Consider the following 27,337-nt stretch of genomic DNA (forward strand, 5'->3'; position numbering starts at 1 on the left):
ATTAATGGTTTAAGTTCTGGTACGGACATATTTTGCTACAAAGTGACATGGGTTCTTGTGGGTCACAATAGCAGTGCACATGATTAAAAGTAAAAAAATTCAAAATAGGCCATGCTTGTAATAGAAGGAGGAAGAATTAGGATTGGTTTGGAAATCAATTCTAAAGGCATCACCTCATACATGAAATGACGCCATTAAAGTCATCATCAACCCTTCATTTGTTTAAAGTTATGGCAGCAGTGTCATGAATTTTTGATTTACAGATTCACCATTTAACTGTCATTGATCCTGCCAAAATGGCAGTCTTGTCATTTGACTGGGGAATTGTGGGATTGTATGACATAATTTGCTGGTATAAGGTTTAACAATTGATTTTTGACTGTTTCATATAATATTAGTGAAAGCCTGACCCAAGATAGGACACTGCTAAGGACAAGTCCTTGTGCTTTGTAGTCCTTTGCTTTGTTTAACAGTAAATTGAAAAAAGAAAAAGCTATATCTGGTGTGTAACCTTGTAGGTGTTCAGGGGTAGTTAAAAATTAACAACTGAGAACGTAAAACATTGCAAAGCTCTTACAACAATTAGAGGTTCCACAGACTTAGCAGGCCTGCTCAGGTAAGAAGCTGTAAATTCCTTTTTATTTCTTCAAGCATGTATAAATATTAATGAACTTCTGTGCAGAGTGGCTTAAGAGGTTTGTGCATTTTTAAACCTTCGTGTGTCCCCGTGTTGCTGCATGTATTGAGTTATCTGGTTTACATGAAAAACACATCACCACAGTTTGGGGAGAGTTGTTGGACTGGGTCTAAAGTCTCATGGTCTCATTGCTTTTTCAATACAATGTGATTTGTCTTCTGTTGAGCCTCAGGAAAGACAAGATGTTCACAGCTGTACAGATGAATTATATCAACACTGAAGTGTCAGTTTTGCAAATTTGAGCCATATTTCCATGACCTGTTAGCCTTTTTCTCTTCAAACTCCAAAAATGTAGCTTTAAATTTTATTAAATCTATTTTGTTCATTGTCAAAGAGGAGACATTCTGTATGTGTCTCTGGTCAACACGGCTTAAAGAAAAGATCGCTGTCTCTACAATAGAACTTTATTGATTCTCTTATCAGGATTAATAAAGTCTCAGACATATTAGCGCTGCGGCGTGTGTCAGGTTCAGAGAAAGAAAGTGGAGCTGCTGCCATATCATATGTTGAGGATGCAGCTTGATGCTTTATTTCAGGTCAGAGATGAGTTTGCAACGTCACTGTGTCTTTCTGAGGCAAATATGAAACTGAAGTCCTTGCTGAATAAACAGAGACAGGCGGGAGACACAAAGAACCAGTAAAACTGTAGCTCTCTTAAGCTACGTTTTGAGCTCGGGTAGTTCATTATGATATTTTTATAAAATCTTGAATTGTGTAAAAGAAAAATATAAGAACGAGTTCTTTCCTTGAGAAACAAATATTATTACAATGTGTAGTCAATCCCGATTATTTATTTTAAAGATAAATATGCTTTTCCCAATTGTTTAAGAGCCAATAATGGCACCGAAAGACAAACCTTTGGGTACAAACCTTTCAAAAGTGACTGAAGATGTAATGTTTATTGCTGGGATGTACTGTATGCTGGTGTAAGAAGCTATGGATACTAAAGTCTACCGCTCAAGTTTAATGTTTCATGGCTGGGACTCCGATCTGTGTTGTCCTGCTTGTATCTTCCCGTCTCTCTCCATTGCTGTGCCTAATAGACCTTGTTTCATATTTCCAAATTTCTCAACCGGAAGCTGCCGAAATCGGCTGCACACCTTCCGATGTGAGTTATCACACGCGAACAATTGGCAACAACATCTAAAAATCGGAGCTCTTGTAGTGTTCATGAATGTTCGTGTTTGCCGCCAAAAACAGCCATACTTATAATTTCACTCATTTCCAAATGATCCACAACTTAAAAGAAAATGGTTGCAGGGAATCAGGTGAGACGAAGAAGGAAGTTTAAGGTGCCAAGAGGCAGCACGAACGTTTGTAGTCTAGTCAGCACTTCACTGCAGAGGATTACAATTAAGCAGGCAGCAGTTGTCTTAAAAACGTATTTCTCCGAAGCTACTTTTTGTAGAACAACTTTGTTGCACCACAGAAAAGGGAGAATGTCTTCACAAGGGCAAGTAAATGTTTAGCTGCAGGGGAAACAGTCTCCTCTTCATCCGATGTAAGTGTGGAAGCTGACACCTATGCTTCTCTGCTGGACCACAATTATGTTTCCCACCCTCCCGCAGGTAAGAAATTATGAATAAGATTAGCTGTAATGTAATATAAGTCGCTCCTATGGCGGAATTTTAACCCATTTTAATTTTCAGTTTGTTTTGTTGCCTCCAATTTAAAACTAACCAACTTAGCTTGTAAGGTAAAGCTAGTAAGCTTCACATACTTAAAGCTATTGCTTACAACAGAAATTCCATTTACGTGTGTAAGGTAACATAACATAACATTAAATATCCTTGATATAATACCTGAGATATCAGCGATAAACGAGGTGATAATCCTTATGCCGAGTCATTAAATTGGGCATAATCATGTTTATCAAGCATGTGTTTTTTTAAAATACAGCAACTCGGCTTGATGTCCTGCTTTCTTAATGCTTATCGTAACTATACAAACACAATAATTTTATTCGTTGGCAGAGAAGTTTGAAACACTACTGCAATCCATTGTTACAGTGTTATATGCCCAGCTCACCTGCTTCTCGCTGCCATGTCTTCCTGTTTCTTGTGAGTTTGCTGTTTTTTTCGTTCCGAGTCTCGCCCATCTTACCTGTGATCAGTTGTTTTGTTTCTGTCTGGCCAATGGATCTGAGTTCTGCATGGAACCTTCTGCTTTGGCTCCCTGGTCCACCAAGCAGTAAGTGACTTTGCACTGACTGCTGCTTGGTTGTGGATTTGTACACTATATGTAGCATATTGACAGAAATCTCAACCATTCATCCTGCTCCAGAAGGCCACGGTGTAATATGTCACAATGTGTGGATTGGGGGGAAAAAAACTTGACCTTGTGCATTTGTGACTGAAAGATTTCTGGGCTCCAACGTAGGAACTGTACTACACGGTAAAGTAAAAGGTCAGTAAAGGTCAGACTGAATGCTACTTTAGTTATTGAAGTGACCTAGAAATGCCTTTAATAAGCAATTATAAAATGTGACAGCATATGCAGGATTTATAGTTCTGTGATATATAATGTGTTCTCATTATTCAGACACTATCCTTCATGTTTCACGTGTTAGCTTGACACAGGGTAACAGGCTTTCAGTGCAGACCCTTTTGCTCATTTTCTTTCACCAGTTGACCATTAATACAGCTTTGCAGTGTCAATTGTTGTTATTCCTAACGTGTCATGTGAGCATGGAGACAAAGGGAGAAGCTTAAGAGACACAGCTGTGCATAAATGATCATCTGCTTCAGTGGTCATCACTCAAGGCGCAATGCTGTTTTAGACAATTTCAGCCTTCCCTTAAAAACTAGAGAGAGACTGGCAGATACCTAAACTCCCTGTGATTGCCATTGTTCAATGCTGACGCAGTGGTTGTAGGACACATGCAGTGAAGCTGCAAATATGTATTTGTTCAACCTATCAAATTAGTGTGATCTGAATTTACATAAAACTAGAAATTTAACTTAATAGTATAACGGACAGAGAGTTAATGTCAAAATCTGATAAATCAATAAGCATGCTTGAGTTATTTTACTACAATATGCCAAAATGTCACAGCTTCTGAATATTTAATGATTTCTGTCATCAGAAGATGACAGAAATCCAGCAGTTCCACCTGACTGACTCTGAAACCCAAACAAAACATGCCCACCTCCCCTGGGTTCAACTGAACAATGTCAATCTCTTTCCACACTGCAGTATATTCTCCTCTTATTCAGAATAATCACCCTATCAGCCCATTTAATTACAAGTAAATAAAAAAAAATTAAAAAGAGAATTTTCCTTAAAGGTTCATTAATTTTTGGAGGGAGAGGGGATATTTAGATTAATCACAAAAACAATGATTACTTTAAAGCTCATGTCACGTATGTACTGCTTACTCCTTCCCTTAATTTGATTAATAAAATCAATCAACCATCCCAAGTATTACAGTGTCAATCATACTACTTCACTCTCTCTTTACAGGAGATAAACACAACTAAACCACATCATTAAAACCATGGACATGTAAAGTGAATAATATTGATCATCAATACAGTGACACCTGTCCATGGGTAGTATATCTTAGACAGCATTTTTTTTTAAGTTGATGTGTTAGAATTAGGAAAAATAGGATCCAAGAGATTTTAAGAAGGGCCAAATGTTGATGGCTAGAAAAGGGGGTCAGATTATCTCCAAGACTGGAGCCCTTGTAAGGTGTTCCTGGGATGCAGTTACCCGCAAAGAGTGGTCTAAGTAAGAACAACTGGAAAACCGGTGACAGGGTCATGGGTGCCCAAGGCTCACAAAGGGTAGCCTGTCAGGTCCGATCCAAATGAAGAGCAGAGGAGGACCTACACATTACATGTCATGGTGTAAGTGTATTTGACACAGAGATTTTAAACTCTCAAATCGTCTCCCAACACCTAAATCGAATCTGAAGATTTGCCCCAAAATGGAACAAGCTCCTTTTTAAGTGGCATTATTTCCACAATGTTGAGGGACAACAGTCCTTTCTATAGTACAACCTATAATACAATACTAGCAACTCATTTTAAGTAAATTTTATCCTAGGTCACAAAATTCAAGAAGTTAAAGCAAAATAAGAGTCGCACTTGAATACATGGAATAATCAGTAGGAATCAGCTGTTATGTTACCCATTATGCATTTAGTAGTAACACCAAAAACACACCATCAAGCAATTACTAAGGAAAGTATCCCAGCTGTCATAGGGCAGGAGGCGGGGTAAACCCTGGACAGGTCGCCAACTGAGAGAGATACACATTAACACTCACATTTAAAACAATCCATAGAATAAAATAAGGGAAAATGTACCTTGACTGCTGCCTCAATAAGCCCAATAGTCAAAGCTTAGAAACATCTCTGGGAGGAAAATATATTTAGGCTTTGTTAACCAGATGAATTTTCCAATCCTCTAGAATAAATCTTGAAATAGAAAGTTTTAGTCTTTCAAGTAAAGGATATATACAGTATTTTGCACAGAAAGTAATTAATTTGCAGCCTTTGTATAGCAGAGATGTACTGTAGTATGAGAAATTCTCAGTGAGCCACTTTACTGTGTCAACATCGTAACAGGTTCGTCAGGCAACTACACGGTTTTAGACCAATCCCCTTTTATTAATTATGGATTGGCTTGGCTCAGTGGAATTTGACCTCGGGCTGTGTGGCTAGCTCACCTATGATGGATCCTCCAGGACTCTTTTTTTAAAACCTGGTGCTGCATGTCTAATGCTGCATCTCCAACTGCCACCTCACCTGTAGGAGGAAGAGCACGACACAGAGGCTCACAGTGACTCTGAGATAACAGCAGAGCCACAGTGGGATTTTCTTCTGGCAGGATCCCTGTACTAAATGTATCTGCTTGACACTTAAAATACAAGGCTACAGTGGAAGCAGTTTTATAATACTGTCAGCAAAAAAGAAAATATGTCACCAACGCAAACCACAAAAATGTGCATGACAGAAAAAAATGTAATGTCTTCTCTCAGTCATTCCTTCCCTTGGGTTATTCCCTTTTTAGAAGCTGTGAGTGTGTCATGATTTTATAGAGGAAACAGATGACAAATCAAAGACATTCAATACAGTTTGTCATTTGCCTTCTAAACTTTAAAATCCAGTGTGTGCTGTTTTGATTTCCTGGGCTTTTGTATATTCATGGAGAGCTGTTTATTTTATTAAAATAAGACAGGTCTTCTTAACAGGAATTAACAGACTTTTTCTATTTGTATTTAAGAAAAGGGGTGCTAATCACTGTGAGGCATCAGAAGTCCACACCATGCATATCTGAAACCAATAAAAGTAAAAGCTCAGATACATAGAGTAGTAATGCAACTATGAACCCAGGAAGCTATTACCTGGTAATAAATTTAAAATTCTTTGGGATGTACAAAACTTGTGATCGAGCTCAATCTGAGCTTTCAGTGCCACTTTAAAACAAACCTTCCATAGTCCTATTTAAGGTAATTCAGGTATTTTTGGAGTGTGTGTTGTATGCATGTTTTGCTTTGAAAAGTATCAGCACCTGTGACAAAATGCATTACATAAGAAATATGACATGGATGGGGGAAATATCATTTTTGCTAAATACTTTAGCTGTCATGCTTTGTTTGATCAAACCTGGGTCAATCAAGGACTTGGGGACAGTTGAATTTCATGTGGTGGCACGTTACTGTGGATAGTTTATAGTCACTGGAGAAACACACACGTAACACAAAGGTCTTTTTATGTCATTTTTGGGGAAAATGGAGATTACTCTATAATTTCCCCTGAGATAGAAAACATGTTTTAATATGTGATTTTTTTTCTGCATGGGTCATCTGACGTATATGTTAGGAAAACATTAATCTCATTTAGGACATTTCCATTTCATTTTTCCAGGTTGATGAGGAGAAATGTGCTCTCTAAAAATAAAACTGTCAGATTTTTGCATGAGGACCCTAAATTAACAGGGAAAGGGACGTATGATGAAGGGGAACCTCTACTATTAAAACAGAACAAGAAGTGAAGAATAACAAACAACGGGGACTAGACCAACAGACGGCAAAACAGAAACAACTCACTTCATGAACCAAGAACCAAAATTAAATTACATGGAACATCAAAAGGAATAAAACTAGAACTAACTTCACCCTCTCTGTTGAGCATCGAAGCGAACCTTAAGAGACGTTTAGTGGTTACAAGGGAAACAAACCCCAAAACTTAGGTGGGCACTGATCAAGTGGAAATAAAGTGGCAATAAGAATCCAGAGTAAAAACCAGAAATAGAACATTAACTTTAACAAAGCAGGTGGGGAAGCAAAAGAAAACAACAATCCAGGTGATATTTAACCAACTATGAAGACGGTGCTACAAATAATAACAACAAAACAGTAACCAAACCTCAGACCAAGAACTCGACGACAGAAGTCCACAGGAACAGGGATTAAAAAAAACCATGAGACAAAAACTCAAAAACAGTGTGTAGCATGGGTAACAGTGACAATGATCCAGCAGGGAACCAAGGGGAGAAATTAGATTCCTTATTTTCTTTTAAATGTAAAACATTAATGAAATAATGTCACAAATGTCACAAGGTCACAAAAACAAGTGCACAATGAGTCTTGTGTGGGCATCTCCAAGCACAGGTGCTATTTTGGTTCATAAATGAAGCAGAGCAAAATGCAAAAGGGTGAGGTGATACATTTACTTCTAAAGCAGTCATATCTCTGTTCTCAGTGTTCTGAAACTGCCCTGCAAGTCATCATGATGCACGATGAGAAGAGCTCAACAAATGGAAAGGGGCTTCTCCAGGAAGTTATATTGCTGTCTGGATGGTGCAGAGTGGTGTGATATGAGCACACAGTGCCTCACATCTGCACCCAGAAGCAGAAGCTCTGGGTTTACATGTAGCTTTTATCATGATCATTGAAGTGACCACACAAATCCAACACAGTTTTTTACTTTATTTCTGAGTGGCTGTTGTGATTTAAAAACATAGCCCAAACTGATATTATTTATAGTAATAGTAGTAGTTCTGTATCTTAGGTTACTCTATAGAAACCTGGTGCTTTTAAATGTGATTTAATAAACGTAAACATATAAATCATGACTTCCATTGCGAATCGATCGGGGCCCTAGATAACAATGCCCACCACAGGTGCTGTTGACCTACAGGGTGCCAGTGGATATAGGGCTACTGTTGGTCCAAGACAGAGAGGAGGAATGTGTGTTTGAAGGCAGAGACAGAAGGGGAAAACCAAGAATGTAGGACTGACAGTAGGGACTTTCAATGTTGGCACTATGACAAAGAAAAATATAAAGTTGACATGATGCAGAAAAGGGAGGTGGATATACTGTGTTTCCAGGAGACCAGGTGGAAAGGTAGCAAGGCTCAAAGCTTGGGAGAAGGGTTCAATTCGTTGTTCGAATAGGAAGAGAAATGGAGTAGTAGTTATCCCGCACAAAGGTGTTCAAGACAGTGGAGAGACCAGCAATGTCATACAGCTTAGTGACAGTAACACTGAAAAAGAGACAGGAAGCAGAGCTTTAGATGTTGAGGTTCTTTTTGAGAGTGACAAGGATGGATAGGATCAGGAATGTGTAAATGGTAAATGATCTGCACTTATATAGCACTTATCTACCTATTGGCACTCAAAGCGCTTTACACTGCTTCTTATTCACCCATTCACACTCACAATCACACACACACACTCACACACCGATGGGGGAGCTGCTGTGCAGTTGGCCAACATTTACTGGGAGCAACTAGGTTGGGGTTCAGTGTCTTGCTCAAGGACAGTTTGACATGTGACTGGAGGAGCCGGGGCTCGAACCAGCAATTGGGGTATTGGTGGACGACAGCTCTACCTCCTGTGCCATAATCATCAGAATGACAACTCATTTTAGATGTGTTGGAGATAAAGTCAGAGAGGCCTGATTGAAGTGGTTTGGACGTGTTCAGAGGAGAAACTGTGAATATATTGGTAGAAGGATGCTGAGGCCTCCAAAGCTGCCATGCAGGAGGTCTAGGCGAAGACCAAAGAGGAGATTTATGGATGTAGTGAGACAGGACATGAAGTTAGTTAGTGTGAGAGAAGAGGATGCAGAGGACAGAGTTAGATGATGTTAGATGAATCACAATGAGAAACTGCTGATTTATCAACATGTGTGCTTCTGCTTTTGGACAGCTGGGTTTTTGATGCACTGAAGGGGAAGCTTTTTATATACAGAGTAAAACAGCTGTGAATTGTAGGCTTATTTATTTCAAACTCTGTGGTAAAATTTCCAAAATGAATGATTTAGTAAGAGAGTTGTCTGGTTTTCTTTACTTACAGCAAATACCCCAAAGAGCGGGAACAGTCCCAAACAGAGAGGCTGTCACATGAGCATCTCAGAGAGCTTAAGCAAAGGGTCATTCCAGGCATTAAAACACATGCTAACTCAACGTGGCGACCTCTTAAGGGACAAGGCGAAACTGTTGCTCTTTGTTGCTCATACAAATTGTTCAATTATGGTCAACTCGCTTTTCCAGAGCTCCCCCAAATTATGTCATCTGAACTCCTAATAATGAAGAAGTCCTCCGGGGTGACTCTGGCCTGATGCATAGCAGCTCCCCCTTTGTTGCATGATTGTGAGTGTGCATGGGTGAATAAGAAGCAGTGTAAAGCTCTTTAGGTACCAGTAAGGTAGAAAAGCGATTTTCTAAATATACAATCGAATATCATATATTTATAAGTGAATAGAATAAATTAATGCAAATACATGGTTTCCTGTCTCTACTTTAGGGAATAGAGCTTCATTTGGAGGAGGCACTTGTGTTTCTAAGTATCCCAAAAGACTTCTTCCGTTTGAAACACCCCCCTAACCTTAAGAAGGCTTGTGAGGTGGATTTTAGTACTAGATTTAAGATGCTTGTGGGCTTTCAAACCAGCTAAGATATGCAACATAAATTACAGTGTAGAAGGAGACTTAAAATCATTCCACTCTGCTACACTCTACTTAGCCCTTTAGGTAATTTAAAAAAAAAAAATTGAACAAGTGTTCCAAAACCCAAGTAGAAATAACTGAAACATTGAGGTAAATTGTTTAGAAGGACAAATGTCAATCAAAATCATTTAAAAGCAAATTTCTTTGCTGTTCTATCGGTCTGGGTTTAAGGAAACCGCAATAATTACACCACATTTAAAAAAAACCCTCCCTGGATCCTGAAGTCATGGCAAACTATCGTCAGATCTCCGATCTCCCATTCCTATCAAAGGTCTTGGAAAAAGCTGTCTTAGCCCAGCTCCAGGATCACATCAAAAGACACAATCTGTTGGAAAAATCTTAACCAATTTCCGGCCCTCCCACAGCACAGAGACAGCCCTGGTCAGGGTTACTAACGACCTCCTAATTGCTGCTGACCAAGGCTTCCCATCCCTTCTGATTCTTCTGGATCTCACTGCCGCTTTTGATACAGTTGACCACAAAATTCTCCTCTATCGTCTGCAGCATACCATTGTTTTTTCTGGCACTGCTTTGGGGTGGTTTGGTTGCTATCTCACAAATAGAGCTGAGTAGGGGACGTCAAATCTCAGTCACACTCGGTCACCTGTGGGGTGCCACAGGGGTCGGTTCTTGGGCCGAACCTTTTCAACATCTATATGCTCCCACTGGGCCACGTCATTGGAAAGCATGGAGTGTTCTTCCACTGCTATGCCGATAATACTCAGCTCTACGTGAGACTGACCCCGACCCCATCGACACGTCCGTTCGTGCATGGAAGACATTAAGGCGTGGATGACTGAACTTCCTTCAGCTGAACAGCACCAAAACCGAAGCCCTTCAAATTGGCACCACCCATCAGCTTCATTCCACACCCATTAATTGTATCTTCTTTTCTGGTCACACCATTACCGTCTCCAACTCTGTTAACAAAGAACTCCTGTTTTAAAAGAACTCCTTCGTCTTTCAAAAACTGACGTGATTTTCTGAATCAGTTGTTCTTTGAAAAATCATGTCAAACAAGTGGGTAATCTGTGATTACCTACCGTTTTGAGGAGGCCTATGACACAGGTCATAATTTTTTTTGTTTGTATGTTTCATTATTTACGTTAATATTTATCAGAAAACCAATATCCTGACACAAAAGTAACACAGTACGGGCTCAAAATATTAACTTAAATTTACATCGTACAATATTTAGCAAAAGTCTTAATACAGATGTGCTTCAACATTTATCGCAACATGTAGAGGTGCAGTGGAAGCCTCCCATGACACAGGGTCATGGAACAGCACTCACAACTAGTGCAGACATTCGCTTCTAAAATCATTTCAAAAGAAGCTCAACCTTCTGACCAGTGAGAGAAGAGCAATGGTTTTTTTGCTTGATTTGTAAGTTTATTAGCATTCTTTTTTGGTAATTAGCTTCCTAAAACTACCTGAATGGTTGTGCATAATGTAGTGGAGTGTAAAGAGAGAAGTCTTATAAGCTCTAGCTTATGTTGCAGTTTCAGGATCCCCAACTTCACTTCCTCCCTCGGGACTTTTATTTTGTAGCCACTTCCTGTTTTGGAATTGTGACCACAGTATTATTAAGAGGATTTTGGACTTCTGCTGTCGTCAGGGACTGGAAATCCATCACGGCTGCGTTCCATGCACACACTGCCAGGACCACCACTCCACTCCGCCCTGTAAGACCGTTACCTCCCCTCCAGGCTCAGATCTGTCTCGCTTTTGTTTCAGACTCCATTTCCCACTACTCAGTGTTACGCACTGATCTGTATTTCCCCCCATCATAGACTGGAGATCAGTGCCACCTAGCGAGTCGGAGGACTGACCACTTAATCATCCTGCCTCGCCAACAATAACCTTCTTTAATAAAACTAATTAACACTGAGGAATTGTGTCCAACACGAAAACCTAGTAGAGAGACTACAGAGAGACTTGATGGAATAAAGCACAAAGCAGTCAACACCGTACAAACAAATCCATGCCTGCTCAGCCTCATAGTGAAAAATGCTGTAATTTCCCTTCGGCAGCAACTATGATCATTTGGCGACAAAGAAAAACAAAACTAGTTATTTTCAGGAACAGTGAAGATAAGCTGTTAGATATTGCTAATTTATTTCACAATTAATAACTTAATTGATTATGGTAAATGGTCTGCACTTTTATAGCACTGTTCTATGCTTTACACTGCTTCTCATTCACCTATTTACACTCACAATCGCACACAGACTCACTGATGGGGGAGCTGCTATGCAGCTGGTAGCAACAGAGGGGTTGGTGGATGACAGCTCTACCCCCTGTGCCACATCCTTCATAATTTAAACAATATATACTGTATAGTTACTATTGTTTTAAAGATATCTTTCTGGTTTCTTAAATAAATCACAAAGGCAGTAGAAGCACACAAAATCTAAATTCAATTAAAGGTGCAAATACTTGCCAAAATTCAGAGACCACATTTGAAATAGCTTTTAGAGACATAAGAAATTTAGCCATGAAAAATTAAGAGACAGTTCAGATTCTGTTTATTTTGTAGGTCAGAAATCAAATGTAATGTAATTTGTGACAAAGATAGTGTCTTTTTTTTTGTTGGTGTAAATATGTGATTCAGTACTCGTTTCCTCATTTGTCAACAAACTAGCTTCCATCCTCCTAATACTTGACCAATAATATGGTACTTGCTTGCATGGACGTATTAATCTATCCAAAAAAAGGCAGGTTGGCAGGATAGCTAACAGAGGAGGTAGAAAATGTTGCCACACTACTGTGTGCCAATATTTTCCACCTCCAGTTGGTAATTGCACATTTCTATCTTCTCCAGTGGAGTCTGGTCAGTGTTTGCTTAAAGTGTTAAGTGATTTAGTTGTGTGGCTACTGTAAAGGAAAAAAAATAGGGTAATGTAAACAGCTTTATCATGCATAATGCACAGATGGGTAGAAGGAAATGTGTTCTCCCCTGCACCAGTGACTCGAATTAGTCCTGCTTCAGTGGAGTAACTTCAGGGGACAAACTTCACAACCTGCTTCTCTTACTCTATTTCTGTGCCATTACTCACTAGTTTCACAGACACTGTGTGATATTTGCCTTAAAGTTAAACTAACACCTCTCTGACAGCATTGGCTTGCATTATAACATATAAGGGTTTCCATCTCCTCTTGTTATGCCATGTGCACAGCTATTGCATAATTTCTCCAAACTAATGCTATTTGTCACATTACGCACTGGAAAGATGTGTTGTCAATACTAATGACAGTCATGTCACGTCCTTGGTGACAAAATCTGCGGCCCTGTAAAAAAGTGGTGACACTTTTTTTATTCCTAGTTAAGCATGCAACATTAGTTGTCCTATTATGGTTACCCCGCCTGCAGGAACAGATCGATGAACACATTGGGGCAGTTTTCTCACAACGTTAAGCAGCAAAGCACAGTGTTTTTTTGAATGTCTGCATTTCGAGGGAAACGCATTCTAAGTATTCAAGTGCTTTAGTGATTTAACAAACCTATATTTGCCATTTTTCTCTGTGCTATATAGTTCTAAATTAAAACTGGAGAGAATTTGGATTTTACTATCTTAAACACAAATGTTCTTGTCGCAATACTTTATGTGTTGCTGTGCCATTAGAAAAATGTGAGACAGTGATCATTGTCTACGTCTTAGTTTCAAGCTTTCACGAGCAGTTTTTTGCTCGCTGCGATTCAAACACAAATGCCACATTGTATAACATTTATTTTGTTATTTTGTCAGGAACTTACCCTGCTGCCACTGCTTTAAGAGTCATTGCGGCCATTGCTGAGAGTTTCCTCACATCTGACAAATCAAATCAGGATAAGTGACAATAAACCTGAGAATTTACACTTGTGTAAAACTTAAACGATAATCATTTACCTGGTTTACCTCTACATTTAGTCATTTAGCCGACGCTTTTATCCAAAGCAACTTACACGTGAGGTACAAGGCAGCAAAACTCTAAGTCAAGGAGAAAAACATTAAAGCAAAGTCCTATCAGAAAAGTGTTTACATTTCACGAGATGCAAGTGCAAGAATGAAGCAGACGGGAAGGATTGTACACCTGAATGAGGGAGTTGAGGTAAGCGGGAGCTGTTGAGGTGATCACCCTGTAGGCCCTGAGACAGAGCTTTGAACCTGATGCGAGCAGCTACAGGAAGCCAGTGAGATCTGAAGAGTGTTGTGACATGGGTCATTTTTGACTGATTAAAAACGAGGCGAGCTGCTGCGTTTTGGATCATCTGCAAGGGTTTGATTGTGGATATCGGTGACCCCATCAACAAAGCGTTGCAGTAATCAAGACGAAATGTGACCAGCGCCTGTACTGATTGTATAGTTTTGAGAATACAGAAAGCCCCAGAGTCCTTTAGCCACAGGAAAATTGATATTTCAATGTAGCCTCTATATATATATATATATATATATATATATATATATATATATATATATATATAAAATTTCTGGTCAGTGTCCACTTATCCAATACAAGAAAATTACCTTTGCAGATTTTTTTGCTCCATGTTAACGGCATAAAAGACCCACTGGATACACAGTGGGGAGTGGCAGAATAAAAAATTCAGCTCAAAGATGATTATGGAAAATGTTTTTTTAAAAGATATGCAAATGAACAGAGCAAGAGGCTTTGCAAATGTGTATTGCTGAATTGGTATCCTCCATAAGACTCTGACGGATAGCAGTGCTCAACGTTGAACTGAGCTCCTGAGAAATGACAGGGATGTTTTTAGCTTACGCTCCACGATAACCTTGGCCCAACAAATACCAGGATTGCACCAGCACTCACCCTGCTAAATGAAGAAGAGACCAACAAATCTTTGAAAGCTATCATCGAAATTAAGTAGTTTGAAACACAACAATAGTTGCAAAATATAACAATTGTATTGTTTTCTCTTTTCTCACAGGGAGTGCTTACAGGGAATGCATGGATAATGGAACATGGGCGCTGAAGAGCAATTACTCCAATTGTGAACCCATTCTGGAAGAGAAGGTTAGCGTGGCGACAGTGGAGCTTTCCTGCTGTGTCCTTCCTTCTGTAAACAATCTCATCTTAGATAAATGCTCATCACAGTCTCCCATCATTACAGTGATAGCACACAGGGAAAACCAGAAGTAGTAAATGTGGTGTTTTCAATTCTTAATGCTTACCGAACTGCATTTTTTATGTAATACAGTTTACTTCAACTCCCGACAGCTTAACAAATACAGTGCAGTCCCTATAGGTAACGGATATATGTAAGTTATGACCTGGTTACCTCTCATCAAGTCTCCTGATAATGTGTATTTCTGGGCCTTGCTCTATATTCTCAGATAATTTTAAGCTGCGATATCTGAAGTGTGTCAATGACATTTGCTTCCTCTGTCTTTAGTTAAACTTCACAACCATGAAACCCGCTGTAGAAAGACACCCTGTTTTTCATGTCATGTATTCATGTGATCATAACCAGTTGTTTTTGCTCTATTATTCAGGTATACATTAAATACATAATTCACATGTTTTCTTTGCAGAGAAAATACCCAATGCATTATAAAACAGCGCTGATTATCAACTACCTAGGCCATTGTATCTCAGTTGGAGCTCTGGTCGTGGCCTTCATTCTCTTCTTGTGCTTAAGGCAAGTACAGAAATAGTGCCCATCTAAATGCGTCCTCTGTCCATGAGACCTCATGTAAGACAATCAGGAAAATGTATGTGATATCCTCAGACTACTTATCATTAACTCGCTTATGTTAAATGAATAGATCTTTGCAGGAGCACTCACACTGAGAAAGGCATAACGTGCATTTCATAACACTGCTTTTTTCGGTAATCACACTTCTTTTCATATCCTGGTTTAAAATACGAACATCTGCACACACACACATACATGCACAGATGTACACACACATTTACTTTGACAGGGGAGACAACAAAGAGTCTCAGCTGTGCTGTGGACTAGGATCAATGTGGGCTCCTGAAAGCCAGCATTGATTTCCTGAGATTAAAGACCAAAATAACAAGTATTAAACATCTTTATATTTTCACTGAACAATCTGCAAGAGTTTTACACAACAAAATTCATTCACAGAATTCATTGTGTTTTTCTTTTTTTTTTTTTTATAAAACTGTTCCCAATCAGCTATTTCCTTAGTGTGCAGTGTAGTAAAAGTGTACTTTTTTCTTTTATTTATCAAGTTTATATTATAAATTGAAAATAATAAACTTCAAAGGCTTTTTCTCTGTACTACTGGAACCTTTGTTTTAGAGCGACAACCCAAAAGCGATTAAACCATTTCAGCCATCTAACTCTACATTGCACGGGGATATTTTATGATGATGAATGTTACTTTTGAACTTTTGCCTTAGGAGCATACGATGTCTTCGAAACATCATCCACTGGAATTTAATTACCACCTTCATACTAAGGAATGTTATGTGGTTTTTGCTTCAGTTGATCGACCACAATATCCACGAGAGCAATGAGGTAACAGCACTGATAAAATATATTACGGGCTAAACATGTTTTTATGAAAATGTTTAAGTCTTAACAAGTAAGATATGAACTACTGAATATCATAATGTGATAGGTGTTTCTATTGACTGACTTTACGTCTCCTGTCTTTTTCAGCCCTGGTGTCGATTAATTACAACAATATACAATTACTTTGTGGTGACCAACTTTTTCTGGATGTTTGTTGAGGGATGTTACCTTCACACAGCCATTGTAATGACTTATTCGACCGATAAGCTCAAAAAATGGGTCTTCCTTTTCATTGGGTGGTGTGAGTATGTTCATCAACAATTCTACACTCACTTTGTGGTTCTGTACCATAAACCGGGGTCACAGTTCAGTATAGTATATATAGTGTCTTTCCTTTTGAATTAAATGCTAAATGCAAGTGTTTACTCTTTAACATGGTTTTCAGGGTTATCCTGTTTCTACTTTTTATTAACATTTTAATGTGAACCGAAATGCAAAATGCAGTTGAAACCTAATATGATCAGACCACAAAAAACCAAGTTGTTATTATCTGGCCTCAAGCTTTTTCAGCTTTTATTGGCACAAAGTTTTGTGTCCTGTCCTGTGTTATTTTGTGTTGTCTGTCTTACACTTTCTGTCTGTACTGTTTGCACCAGGTTGCACTTGATGCACTTTACAAAGCTTGTGTTGTTTTGCAGCACCATGGTTCTGGAGGAACGTTATCTCGTTTCTACTGTGTACTGTGAACCACTGTGTATAGTAGAAATGACAATAAAAGCCATTTGACTTGACTTGACAGTGCACAATTTGGTGGGTTAATGCTGTTATTGACTGATGTAGGTTGCATATTTACTGACCACTTTAAGGACTTGCCCATGTTGGTTTTATCGCAAAATTGAACCATCTTTGCCAAGGCCTGTTAACAGTAGAGTGGGGTTGAATGCTAATGGTAAAGCTAGCAAAAAGCTAAATATCATTTCTTCAACATTCTAGTTGAACTAAAATTTGTTGACCAGATCAAATACAGCTGATCATCCGTGTTATATGACATTTCTCCCCACTTCAAAGTGAACATTAACTTGAATGAAAGTGTAAGTGAAATGTGATGAGCAGGTGAAGCATAGGGGACCTTTCAGATAAGGATCTAAGAGAGCTTTTATAAGAGAACAGAGCAGCAGTGAAGTGTAGAAAATGTAATTTTCTTTGCTTGGGTTCCAGTGATAGAATGAGTTTAGCACATGTACAGTAGCAGATGTCCCACCGTGACCGTATAAATTATCAATGCTCACATTGACTTAAATTGTTTCAGAGGAAGCATATTTTTGGACAGAGCCAGCACAAGTGATGTCACAATATTCAATTTGAGGCAGACAAATGAACATAATTAAATATTGTCTGTTTCAAGGTACATTTTTATGTGATTGATACATGTTCTAATATGATCCAAACAACTGATACCGAATGTAGGTCAGCGCAAAACAACTCAACAGAGGTTTGTAAATAGAACAATGACAAATGTGTTTTTTATTACAGATGACATGACAGGTAGGCTAATGGGTTAAAAATAGAAATCACCAAAGGGAGATATCAGACATTTTAGGCATATCAATCTAGTTTTAATGAGCTAATGTGTTTAAAATTATAAAGAGCTGACAGCTTACCGTATAATAATTAGATTATCTGCTCAGCTTCCTCTTTGAGGAAGATCTACTTATCAGCACTTTAAATTTACTAAGCACTCCTTCAGGTACAGATTAAATCTGTGTTTTAATAAATATCTGCAGCATTAAGCTTTCACAAAAGATAAGACTTAACGGATAGGTAGGTAATTCACTTGTTACAGCAACAAAATCAAAAGAGAAGTATATACTAATTATTATGAAAAATAGAATAGGCAGTTAAAGTTTTCTCTAAATCAAGGAAAAGCTAGCTACTGTACATGGAATGCACATAAATACATCTGTAAATCTCATCTATTTTATGTCATTGTGCTGCTAATATTAGTCTTGAGAGACTGATAATTAAAATTCATTAAAAGTGATGGAAGTGGGGCAGATTAAATCTGTCTTCCACTAGAGGAATGATGTTAGCAAAGTTCAAAATGGGTTTAGACTTTTGGCAAAGCTCGTTTCACTGATCATTTCAGTCTTGATGTTTATTTTGATGAAAGCATGGCTACTCCTTAATCAGTAGGGCCTCTGTGTAGCCGCCCCTATGACATTGCTCTGGCTCCACCACTGATGTGCAGCTAATTTTTTGAAATTAATTCATTTTTTTAACAAACTTGCCCTACTACTTTTTCATCATGCCTGTTGAAAAAGTAAAGAATCAACTGCACGTCTAAAAAGGAATCTTCTATTGAGTGTTGCAGGGCTAAGCAGTAAAATATTCTTGGCTTTATTACCATTTTAACTTAGAGCAGAACTCAACAAAAAGCTCTGAAACACAGACCACAATACAATAAAAACGTTTAAAAGAGCTTATTACAGTAAATACCACCAACTTACAACCACACATTTTTACATCTCTGTAGGGGCGGCAGCTAAGGTTCCTGAGGGATGTAGCATGTGACTTCGAAGGCTATACGAGCTTAAATGTTGTTGCTGCAGCTGACACACATTTGCCCGTTTATAATAGAAAACGGAAGCATCCGTCTTCTTTTTTTTTTATTTTGTACTTGGCAGCTGGAGTCTTGTTGTGTTTGATGAATCTACACAAACACTGTGTTTTCATAACCATCATTTAGTTTTGCCGCCTGCTGTGCCATCGAAAAGCTGTTTGCAGTTATGTTACTAAATTTATTTTGCTGCGGATAACTAGATTTTCATTGAAGCCTTTTGCTAACAATACTCTATCTCCTTATGTTTCCTGCTGTCTCTGATTTACCTGAATCGTTTCACTTCTTTTAATTCATTTATTTTTTTTACAGGTATTCCATTCCCTATAATAGTAGCCTGGGCCATTGGAAAGTTGCATTATGAAAATGAACAGTGAGCACATTAATGTTTATGTCTCTTTTCTAAATATATATATATATACATGATAGGATGCTACTGAACTTTTACTCTTCTCTGTCGTCAGATGTTGGTTTGGTAAAGAACCTGGAAAATATATAGACTACATTTACCAGGGACCAGTTATTCTTGTGCTTCTGGTAAGCAGCAACAAAGAACGTCTTGCACTTTACATTCATCTTCACATTTTACACATACATGCGATCTGTCACTATAGTGCTCGTAGGTGAAAAGAATTTTTTAAAATCAGCTCAGAAATGAAAATGGTTTTATAATGAAAGCTCCATCTTAAATCTGGCTTGTGGAAAGATGGAATTATTCTTCCTCATGGGATAACGCATTCTCATCCATAAGAACATTGGAAATATTCTTGGAAATGTATCCACTAATGGTTTTATACAAACTGTTAGCAGCATGTAGTGGTGGTGTAGTGTAGAGGTGACCAGTCTTGATTTGTGTCTTCCTTTAACACTGTCTTGTGGAGAAAGGAGGCAACTTTGACTCATGTTGCCCTCTACTGCTCCCACTCACCGTGTAATAAGCAAAGTATGGTCATAGCAAGAAATTGCTCTTTGTGTATTTCAATGGAAGCTTTTAGCACAGAATTTAAAACTAATAACTTTCTGTGTCCTTTTTTTCTAGATAAACTTTGTTTTTCTATTTAATATAGTAAGAATTCTCATGACCAAACTAAGAGCTTCAACCACATCTGAGACAATACAATACAGGTGAGTAAATTCTATTTATGACTGTAAATATATAGGAACAACATTAAGGACAATGTGGAGCATTTTAAACCTGGAAAAGGGGCTTTTATGGCATCAAATAGTGGATTTAGAAAGATGACTTTTATAATTAGGGTGACTTTTTATATCTGAATTTCTATATTTAAAATGAGCTTGATATATAAGATAATGAAATAAATGCTAAAGAAGGTTTTGGTAGAGTTCAGTACAATAATTCTTATGGTTTTTAATGCACTTCTATAAGTCTAAGTTGCCATTAATGGTGAATATTGTTAGCAAATTACAAAACAACAAATCATAACACCCGAGTCTGTATCAGTCACTTACAGTACACTTCAAGCAAAGGGATTATGTTTGTTGGAAGCTGATAAAAGTCTTCACTGTTGCAGTGTTTTATTCTATATTTTCAAATATTATATGTACATGCTAAAATAATGATGACGTTAATTTGATAAAACATGTCTGCAGCAGAGATCCACATGTACATTTTCAGGCAATAGAATTTCATTTTGTATTAAAAAATGCTGCTGCTCTCAATGTGCTGGCAAATTGATAGTTACAGTAATTTATGAGGTCATTTCATTTCACTAGCAATCTTAGAAGGTGGAGAACCTCTCTAGTGTCTGACAGAGCTTGATGCATGAGTAATGGCAGAGATTCAGCACATGCTTTTGAGAGAGGTGAGCTGTGTGCGATCCTGCTTGTACTTGTTGTTGTTGCTAAATTGTGAGTTTGTTTTCTAACCTTTCATTACTGTGTCACCTGTATTTTTCTCCTTCTGAGATTATTTCGAGTCAATGGGTGCTTGTAGTGTCACAGCTCAGACAACTTCAATTCAGGCTTTTGAACTAGGAGTTTGATTTATGGCTGCCTGACACATATGCTGATGTAATGCAGGTTTCATTCAGTAAATAGTTGTGAGTGCTAGGCAAACAGTAAATGCAGACCTAAATATAGAACATAATGGTTCCATCAAAATAACTCAGTACTGCTGTTTGGCTCATAAGCACAAACAACAGCCAGGTCCTTCCCTTGAGCAACTTTTTACCTCTTTTTCTCTGGGAAAACCTCAATACAGCAGCACTCAGCCGAGGACTTGTGAGTATCCCCACACCCACCCGGTGCCTCTCAGTCTGGGCAACTCCAGAATAGGAAATAGTCCATCCCCTCTCCAGGAGTTCGGCTCCAAAGCCAGTGCTATGTGTAGAGGTACATATAAACTCACTACATCTAGTTGGTATCGCTCCTTTCCTATAAGAGAGGTGACATTCCACATTCCCAGAACCAGCTTACGAAGCCTTGGATCAGAAAGCCTAGACTCCATACCTTGCCTGCCACCCGGCTTTCACGGCATCCGACCCTGATTCCTATGCCTACAGGTGGTGGGCCCACAGGGGGGTGCTACATGTCATTTCTTAAGGCTCCATGTCATTTCTTGGGCAAAGGTGCGGACACCAGATGCTCGCAGATTGCCATTCAATTCTACCCCAATTGCCATATCATCAGGGTCCTTATGAACCCCACTTTGTCTGGCCTCTCCACTTTAATAAAGTGTTGTCTTATCTCTTTATTTATGACTTATTTATAATTTTATCTACAACCTAAGTCTGTTATTGCATTATGAAAACTAATCACTGCATTGCAACATAAAACAAAGTGTTCTTGTTACTTGTAAATCTTCTATAGAGTGTAAATAATTTATTAACTAATTTACCAAAGGGAGATATCACACATTTTAGGCATATCAATCTAGCTTTAATGAGCTAATGTGTTTAATTTTATTTAACTAATTTATTAACTAATTTATTATAACTTATTAACTATTGTATTACAAACTATTTAAAAAGAATGCATTGATAGAACGTGAGAGAAAGTGAACTCTACTTCTTCTCGAATAATTTATGGTAGGTGTTCTTTTTTCCCAGTCTGCCACTGATGCAGGATCATGCATCTTCCAAAATAAACTCGAGTGAACATCGATTCATGATTATAGTCATTTTATAAATAAGGCCACTGATGTTCCATCCTTGTCTTCACAGAAAAGCCGTAAAAGCTACACTGGTGTTGCTTCCCCTGCTGGGCATCACCTACATGCTTTTCTTTGTGAATCCAGGGGAGGATGACATCTCACAAATCGTTTTCATCTATTTCAACTCCTTTTTACAGTCTTTTCAGGTGAGAGTAAGAATAGTGATAACATGTAACACTGGCCAATGCTAGAAACCCCCCACACACTATCTATGAAGAAAACAGTATGAATCATGCTGATTTCATAATGTGTTTTACTGCAGAATTCTATCAGGATGACCTTTTAGGTTAGGAGCCTTCTTGTGGGAAGATGATTTGAAGTAACTGGCTGTGCTTACACTCAGAATGTCCCCCCGCCTCATGCTGTCAGTATTAACAGGGCTATGTGGGCATGATTTCAGTTCTGCTTGTCTTTTTTTAAACTTTCTATCTTCTGTGCCTAAACGTAAGACTGAGTGGGAGGGAAATGGGTTATAAGAAGCTTCTTTATAGTCAAGATTTACAGTATATTTGCCATGACAAGATTTGCTCCTAAAATTGATTTAATTCTTTCTGCCTTATTTTTTTTTTTGGACTCCACTATCTGTCTAATTAAGGTGCCATTACACCATCCTGCTTCATTAACAGTTTCTAATGAAATGTGTCTAATTCTGCAGGGGTTCTTTGTGTCAGTGTTTTACTGCTTCCTAAATGGAGAGGTGAGTGTCTTGGGTTTTGCAAAAGATTGTCGGTATTTATGAATTTAATGAAATTGTCACTATTTCTTGGTATATGACCAAAACACCAAATTGATTCCTTGATTAGTTAATATTTCCTATCCCAGTGCCTGGTTACATTTCTATCAAAAAGGGGCACAATCAGAGCTTTCAATATGGACATGAGCTCTGTCATTTTTATGTGGTTAAACTAGGAGGAAATTGAGGGATCTCCAAGTCATTTGTCAGTGATTGTGAAAAATGAAGGTCGTTCATTGTAGCTGTCCCCCAGTCATCTAATAATCTAACCTTGGGGGTGGAGAGGCAGTTAATATTAGGAATTGTGAAGAATTTAAGTTACCATCTATTTTCCAATTATTTAATGCAAGCTAAAGATTGTCACTGGAGAGTGTCTGATTAGTATTATATGATAGGTTTTAAGTTTTCACTGAAAATGCTTTTAATGCTTTAAAAGCATTAAAAGAAAATTATTTTAATGCTTTTCTTTATTACATCTGTATACATGATGTATGTAGCTTTAGTTTAGGGTGTAAATGTACGGCAATGCTTTTAAACTTGCCTATATGAAAATATTTCTTTGCTTCTAGCTGAAAAACTCCTCCAAATGACATCACCTGCAGGAGTTTTTCATCATTAGAAGTTCAGATGATGTCATCTGGGGGAGCTCTGGAAAAGCAGGTTGACTATGATTACAAACTCCATAGTATGATCAAAAAGATGACATAATCTGAACTGAAGTAATGTCATCTGGAGGTGTTTTTCAGCTAGAAGTAGAGAGATATTTTAATATAGGGAAGTCAAAGGGAACTTTGATGGCCATTATGTACGTGCACTCACAAACTAGAACCAAAAGTAGCAAGTTTAAAATCAGTAAAGGCGTCTTTTAAAAAGCATTAGTTGAGGACATAATGACAGGAATTATTTTCAAGATATTATTCCAAAAGCCAGTGCAATCTTATTTAGAACGTCAACCCGCACTACACATTTCTCTCAGCATTTTGTATTTTGTATTTATTTTATATATTGTATTTTTGTTAGGAAAATGTTGGTATTTACACTTTCTTGACAAATGTTAGAAAATATTTTATCTTTAATTTTTTTTTCCTGTAATATTATAATTCTTTACTCCAGTAGTAAAAACTGGCTGAATATGTGCTTGAGGGCAAAGCTATACCACTTGTTTTTTATCCAGCCTTGGTCACTGCGTTAAGGGTCCAGCATCTTCGTATATAAACTCATCAATCACCTCAATAATTTCCATGGGTGTTTAAAATTGCAGTTTAAATAGGTTAAAGCTTAAAGATTCAGGAATTGTGGTCTGCTAAATAGCAATATTGGTTTGAAAATTGTTAGGTTCTACTGCTAAAAGGAAAAAAAAAATCTAAATCTAAATAACACATTGTGATTTATTACCACAAAACAAAACATGGTAATTAGTGAACTTTAAACATTGTTCTACTCTTAATGCTTAACTAACTGTCTTCTTTTAACTCAATTCAATTCAATTAAACCTAATTTATACAGCACCAATTCACAACAAAATCATCTCAAGGCACTTTACAGAATAAAATCAAGACTATAAAGATGTAAAGAGAGAACCCAACAAATCTCCCTTGAGCAAGTCAATGGAGAGTAAAAACTCCCTTTAACGGAAGAAACCTCCAGGTGAACCAGGCTCAGGGTGGGCGGCCATCTGCCTTGACCGGTTGGGGTGAGTGGAAAGTGAAGAGAGAAAAGAACAGAGCAACAAAAGCAACAAGAAAACATCAGGCAGGTTGGTAGGACCAGTAGCTGCGCACTGGAAAACACACAGCTTCAAAGCCGTGGACACCTGCAGAAAGGGACAGAGAGAGGGGGACAGAAAAGGACAAAGACAACTACGGGGGAAAACACACAGAGATAATGTCATACAGTGGTGACAATTGTGGGGTGAGAGAAGAGGAGAGAGGGTTAAGAGAAGGAAAGGAGCTCAGTGCATCGGCCAGGGACTGCAGGGTCCCCCAGCAGTCTAAGTCCATAGCAGCATAACTATAACTAAGTATAAGCTTTATCAAAGAGGAAGGTTTTAAGCATAGACTTAAAAGTAGAGAGGGTGTCTGCTTCCCGAATCTGAACTGGGAGCTGGTTCCACAGGAGAGGAGCTTGATAGCTAAAGGCTCTGCCTCCTATTCTACCTTTGGAAATTCTGGGAACCACAAGTAGGCCTGCATTCTGAGATCGAAGTGGTCTACTGGGATGATATGGTGCTATGAGATCTTGTATATATGATGGAGCCTGACCATTCAGAGCTTTATATGTAAGAAGCAGGGTTTTAAATTCTATCCTAGATTTAATGGGAAGCCAATGGAGAGAAGCTAGTGAAGGTGAAATATGATCTCTCTTGCTAGTTCCAGTCAGCACTCTTACTGCAGCATTTTGGATTAATTGCAGGCTCTTCAGGGAGTTACTGGGGCATCCTGAAAGTAGGGAATTACAGTAGTCCAACCTAGAGGTAACAAATGCATGGACCAGTTTTTCGGCATCACTTTGAGACAGGATGCTCCTAATTTTGGCCATGTTCCGTAGGTGGAAGAAGGCTGTTCAAGAGATTTGTTTTATATGTGACTTAAAGGACAAATCCTGGTCAAAAATAACTCCAAGGTTCCTTGCAGTAGTACTGGAGGCCAGACTTATGCGATCTAGAGTAACAATATGGTTGGACAGTATATTTCTGAGATTTTTGGGCCCAAATACTATGACTTCAGTTTTGTCTTAGTTTAGAAGTAAAAAATTATGGGACATCCAGGCCTTTATGTCTTGTAGGCTTGAAGCTTGATTAACTGATTATTTTCATCTGGTTCCATATAGCAGGGTATCATCAGCATAACAGTGGAAATTTATGGAGTGTTTTCTAATAATGTTGCCTAAAGGAGACATATATAAAGTAAAAAGTATTGGTCCTAACACAGAGCCTTGTGGAACTCCATAGCTAACCTTTGTGTGCATGGAGGATTCATCATTAACATTAATAAATTGAAATCTATCAGATAGATAAGATTTAAACCAACCTAGTGCAGTTCCTGTAATCCCAATTTCATGTTCCTGTGTCTGTAATAATATGTTGTGATCAATGGTATCGAATGCAGCACTAAGATTTAACAGAACAAGTATAGAGACTAGTCCATTATCTGATGCCGACAGAAGATTGTTGGTGACTTTTACCAGAGCTGTTTCTGTACTATGATGTTAGATATTGGTCTGTAATTGGCTAAAATATTAAAATGGTTTAATTACAGCTACCTTATAGGCCTGTGGTACATAGCCTGTTTCTAAAGATAGATTAATGATATCTAATATGAACTTGTCTATTAAGGGTAAAGCTTCCTTGAGCAGCTTAGTTGGAATAGGGTCTAGCAGACAGGTTGTTGGTTTAGATGAGGTAATAATTGAAGTTAGCTCAGAGAGATCTATGGGTAAAAAGCAGTCTAACAGGGATTGGGGCCTTATCGATGACTCTAACACTGCTGTACATGAAGATCTATCTGTAATATTTGGGGGAAGGATCTGGTGAATTCTTTCTCTAATAGCTACAATTTTATTCATAAAGAAAGTCATGAAGTCATTGCTGCTCAGAGTTAAGGGAAAACTAGGTTCAACAGAACTATGGCTCTTAGTCAGCCTGGCTACAGTGCTGAACAGAAACCAGGGTTATTCTTGTTTTCTTCTACTAATGATGAATAAAATGCTGTTCTGGCATCACTGAGAGCTTTTTTGTAGATTTTTAAACTATGTGTCCAGGCTAAATGAGATTCTTCTAAATTTCTGAAACGCGACTTCCTTTCTAACTTTCGTGTTTCTTGTTTTAAGTTGCATGTTTGCGAACTAAACCATTCTGGTTTACTGCCTTCTTTTTCAGAGGGGCAACATTATCGAGTATTGTACGTAGTGAGGCTGCAGAATTGTCCACGAGATAATCACCTTGTGCAGTAGTAACATTAAGGTGGCTGCTTCCCATTGTATTCACATATGGTGAAGCAAATGATGAAAGAATAATTTCTTTAAATTTGTTCTTGTAAATTCAAATGTTATTAGAAAATGCTTAGACAGAAGAGAGTTATGAGGAAATATTGTTAAATTATCCATTTCAATTCTATACGTAAGAAAAAGGTCTAACGTGTGACTAAAACAGTGAGTGGGTTTATTTACATTTTGGAAAAAAACAATTGAATCTAGTAATGAATTAAACACAGTTACTGTCAGCATCTACATGAATGTTAAAGTCACCAACTATAATGACTTTATCTGTACTAAGCACTAAATCTGATAGAAAATCAAAAACTCTGAATAAGGGACTGGAGGACGGTACACGATAACAAATAGTGGTTTTTGAGTTTTCCAGTTTGGGTGTGAAAGGCTAAGAGTAAGGCTGTCACATGAGTTAAAACTATGTTTAGGTCCAGGGTTTAAGCTAGAGTGGAAGATTGCTGCAACTCCTCCACCTCGGCCTGTGCTTCTAGGAACATGAAAATTAATATGACTTGGGGGGGTTGACTCATTTAAACTGACATATTCTTACTGCTGCAACCAGGTTTCAGTGAGACAGAATAAATGATAAGTCATTTACAAAAAAATAGATTTAGAAAAGAGAGATTTTATATTTAATAATCCACATTTAATAGTTTTGGGGTTTTGTCCTGTAAGAGTATCA

General features: G+C 38.0%; 1 protein-coding gene across 5 annotated transcripts in view; it reads left to right on the plus strand.

The window, feature by feature from the left end:
• The window catches only part of LOC137098690 (corticotropin-releasing factor receptor 2), a 33,739-nt gene that overhangs the window by 3,327 nt on the left and 3,075 nt on the right, over window positions 1–27,337 (plus strand). For 2 of the 5 annotated variants that reach the window (XM_067475197.1, XM_067475200.1), the window contains 9 exons: window positions 14,590–14,675; window positions 15,194–15,300; window positions 16,032–16,149; window positions 16,294–16,447; window positions 19,076–19,136; window positions 19,228–19,300; window positions 19,803–19,888; window positions 21,946–22,081; window positions 22,591–22,632. In XM_067475197.1, coding sequence (XP_067331298.1) covers window positions 14,590–14,675; window positions 15,194–15,300; window positions 16,032–16,149; window positions 16,294–16,447; window positions 19,076–19,136; window positions 19,228–19,300; window positions 19,803–19,888; window positions 21,946–22,081; window positions 22,591–22,632 — 863 coding nt within the window. Of the gene's footprint in view, window positions 1–14,589; window positions 14,676–15,193; window positions 15,301–16,031; window positions 16,150–16,293; window positions 16,448–19,075; window positions 19,137–19,227; window positions 19,301–19,802; window positions 19,889–21,945; window positions 22,082–22,197; window positions 22,633–27,337 lie in introns of all 5 variants that reach the window. The other 3 variants (XR_010910633.1, XR_010910632.1, XM_067475199.1) reach the window with 3 other exon arrangements.

The sequence above is a fragment of the Channa argus genome, chromosome 14 (assembly GCF_033026475.1).
Source record: "Channa argus isolate prfri chromosome 14, Channa argus male v1.0, whole genome shotgun sequence".
Taxonomy (NCBI): Eukaryota; Metazoa; Chordata; class Actinopteri; order Anabantiformes; family Channidae; genus Channa; species Channa argus.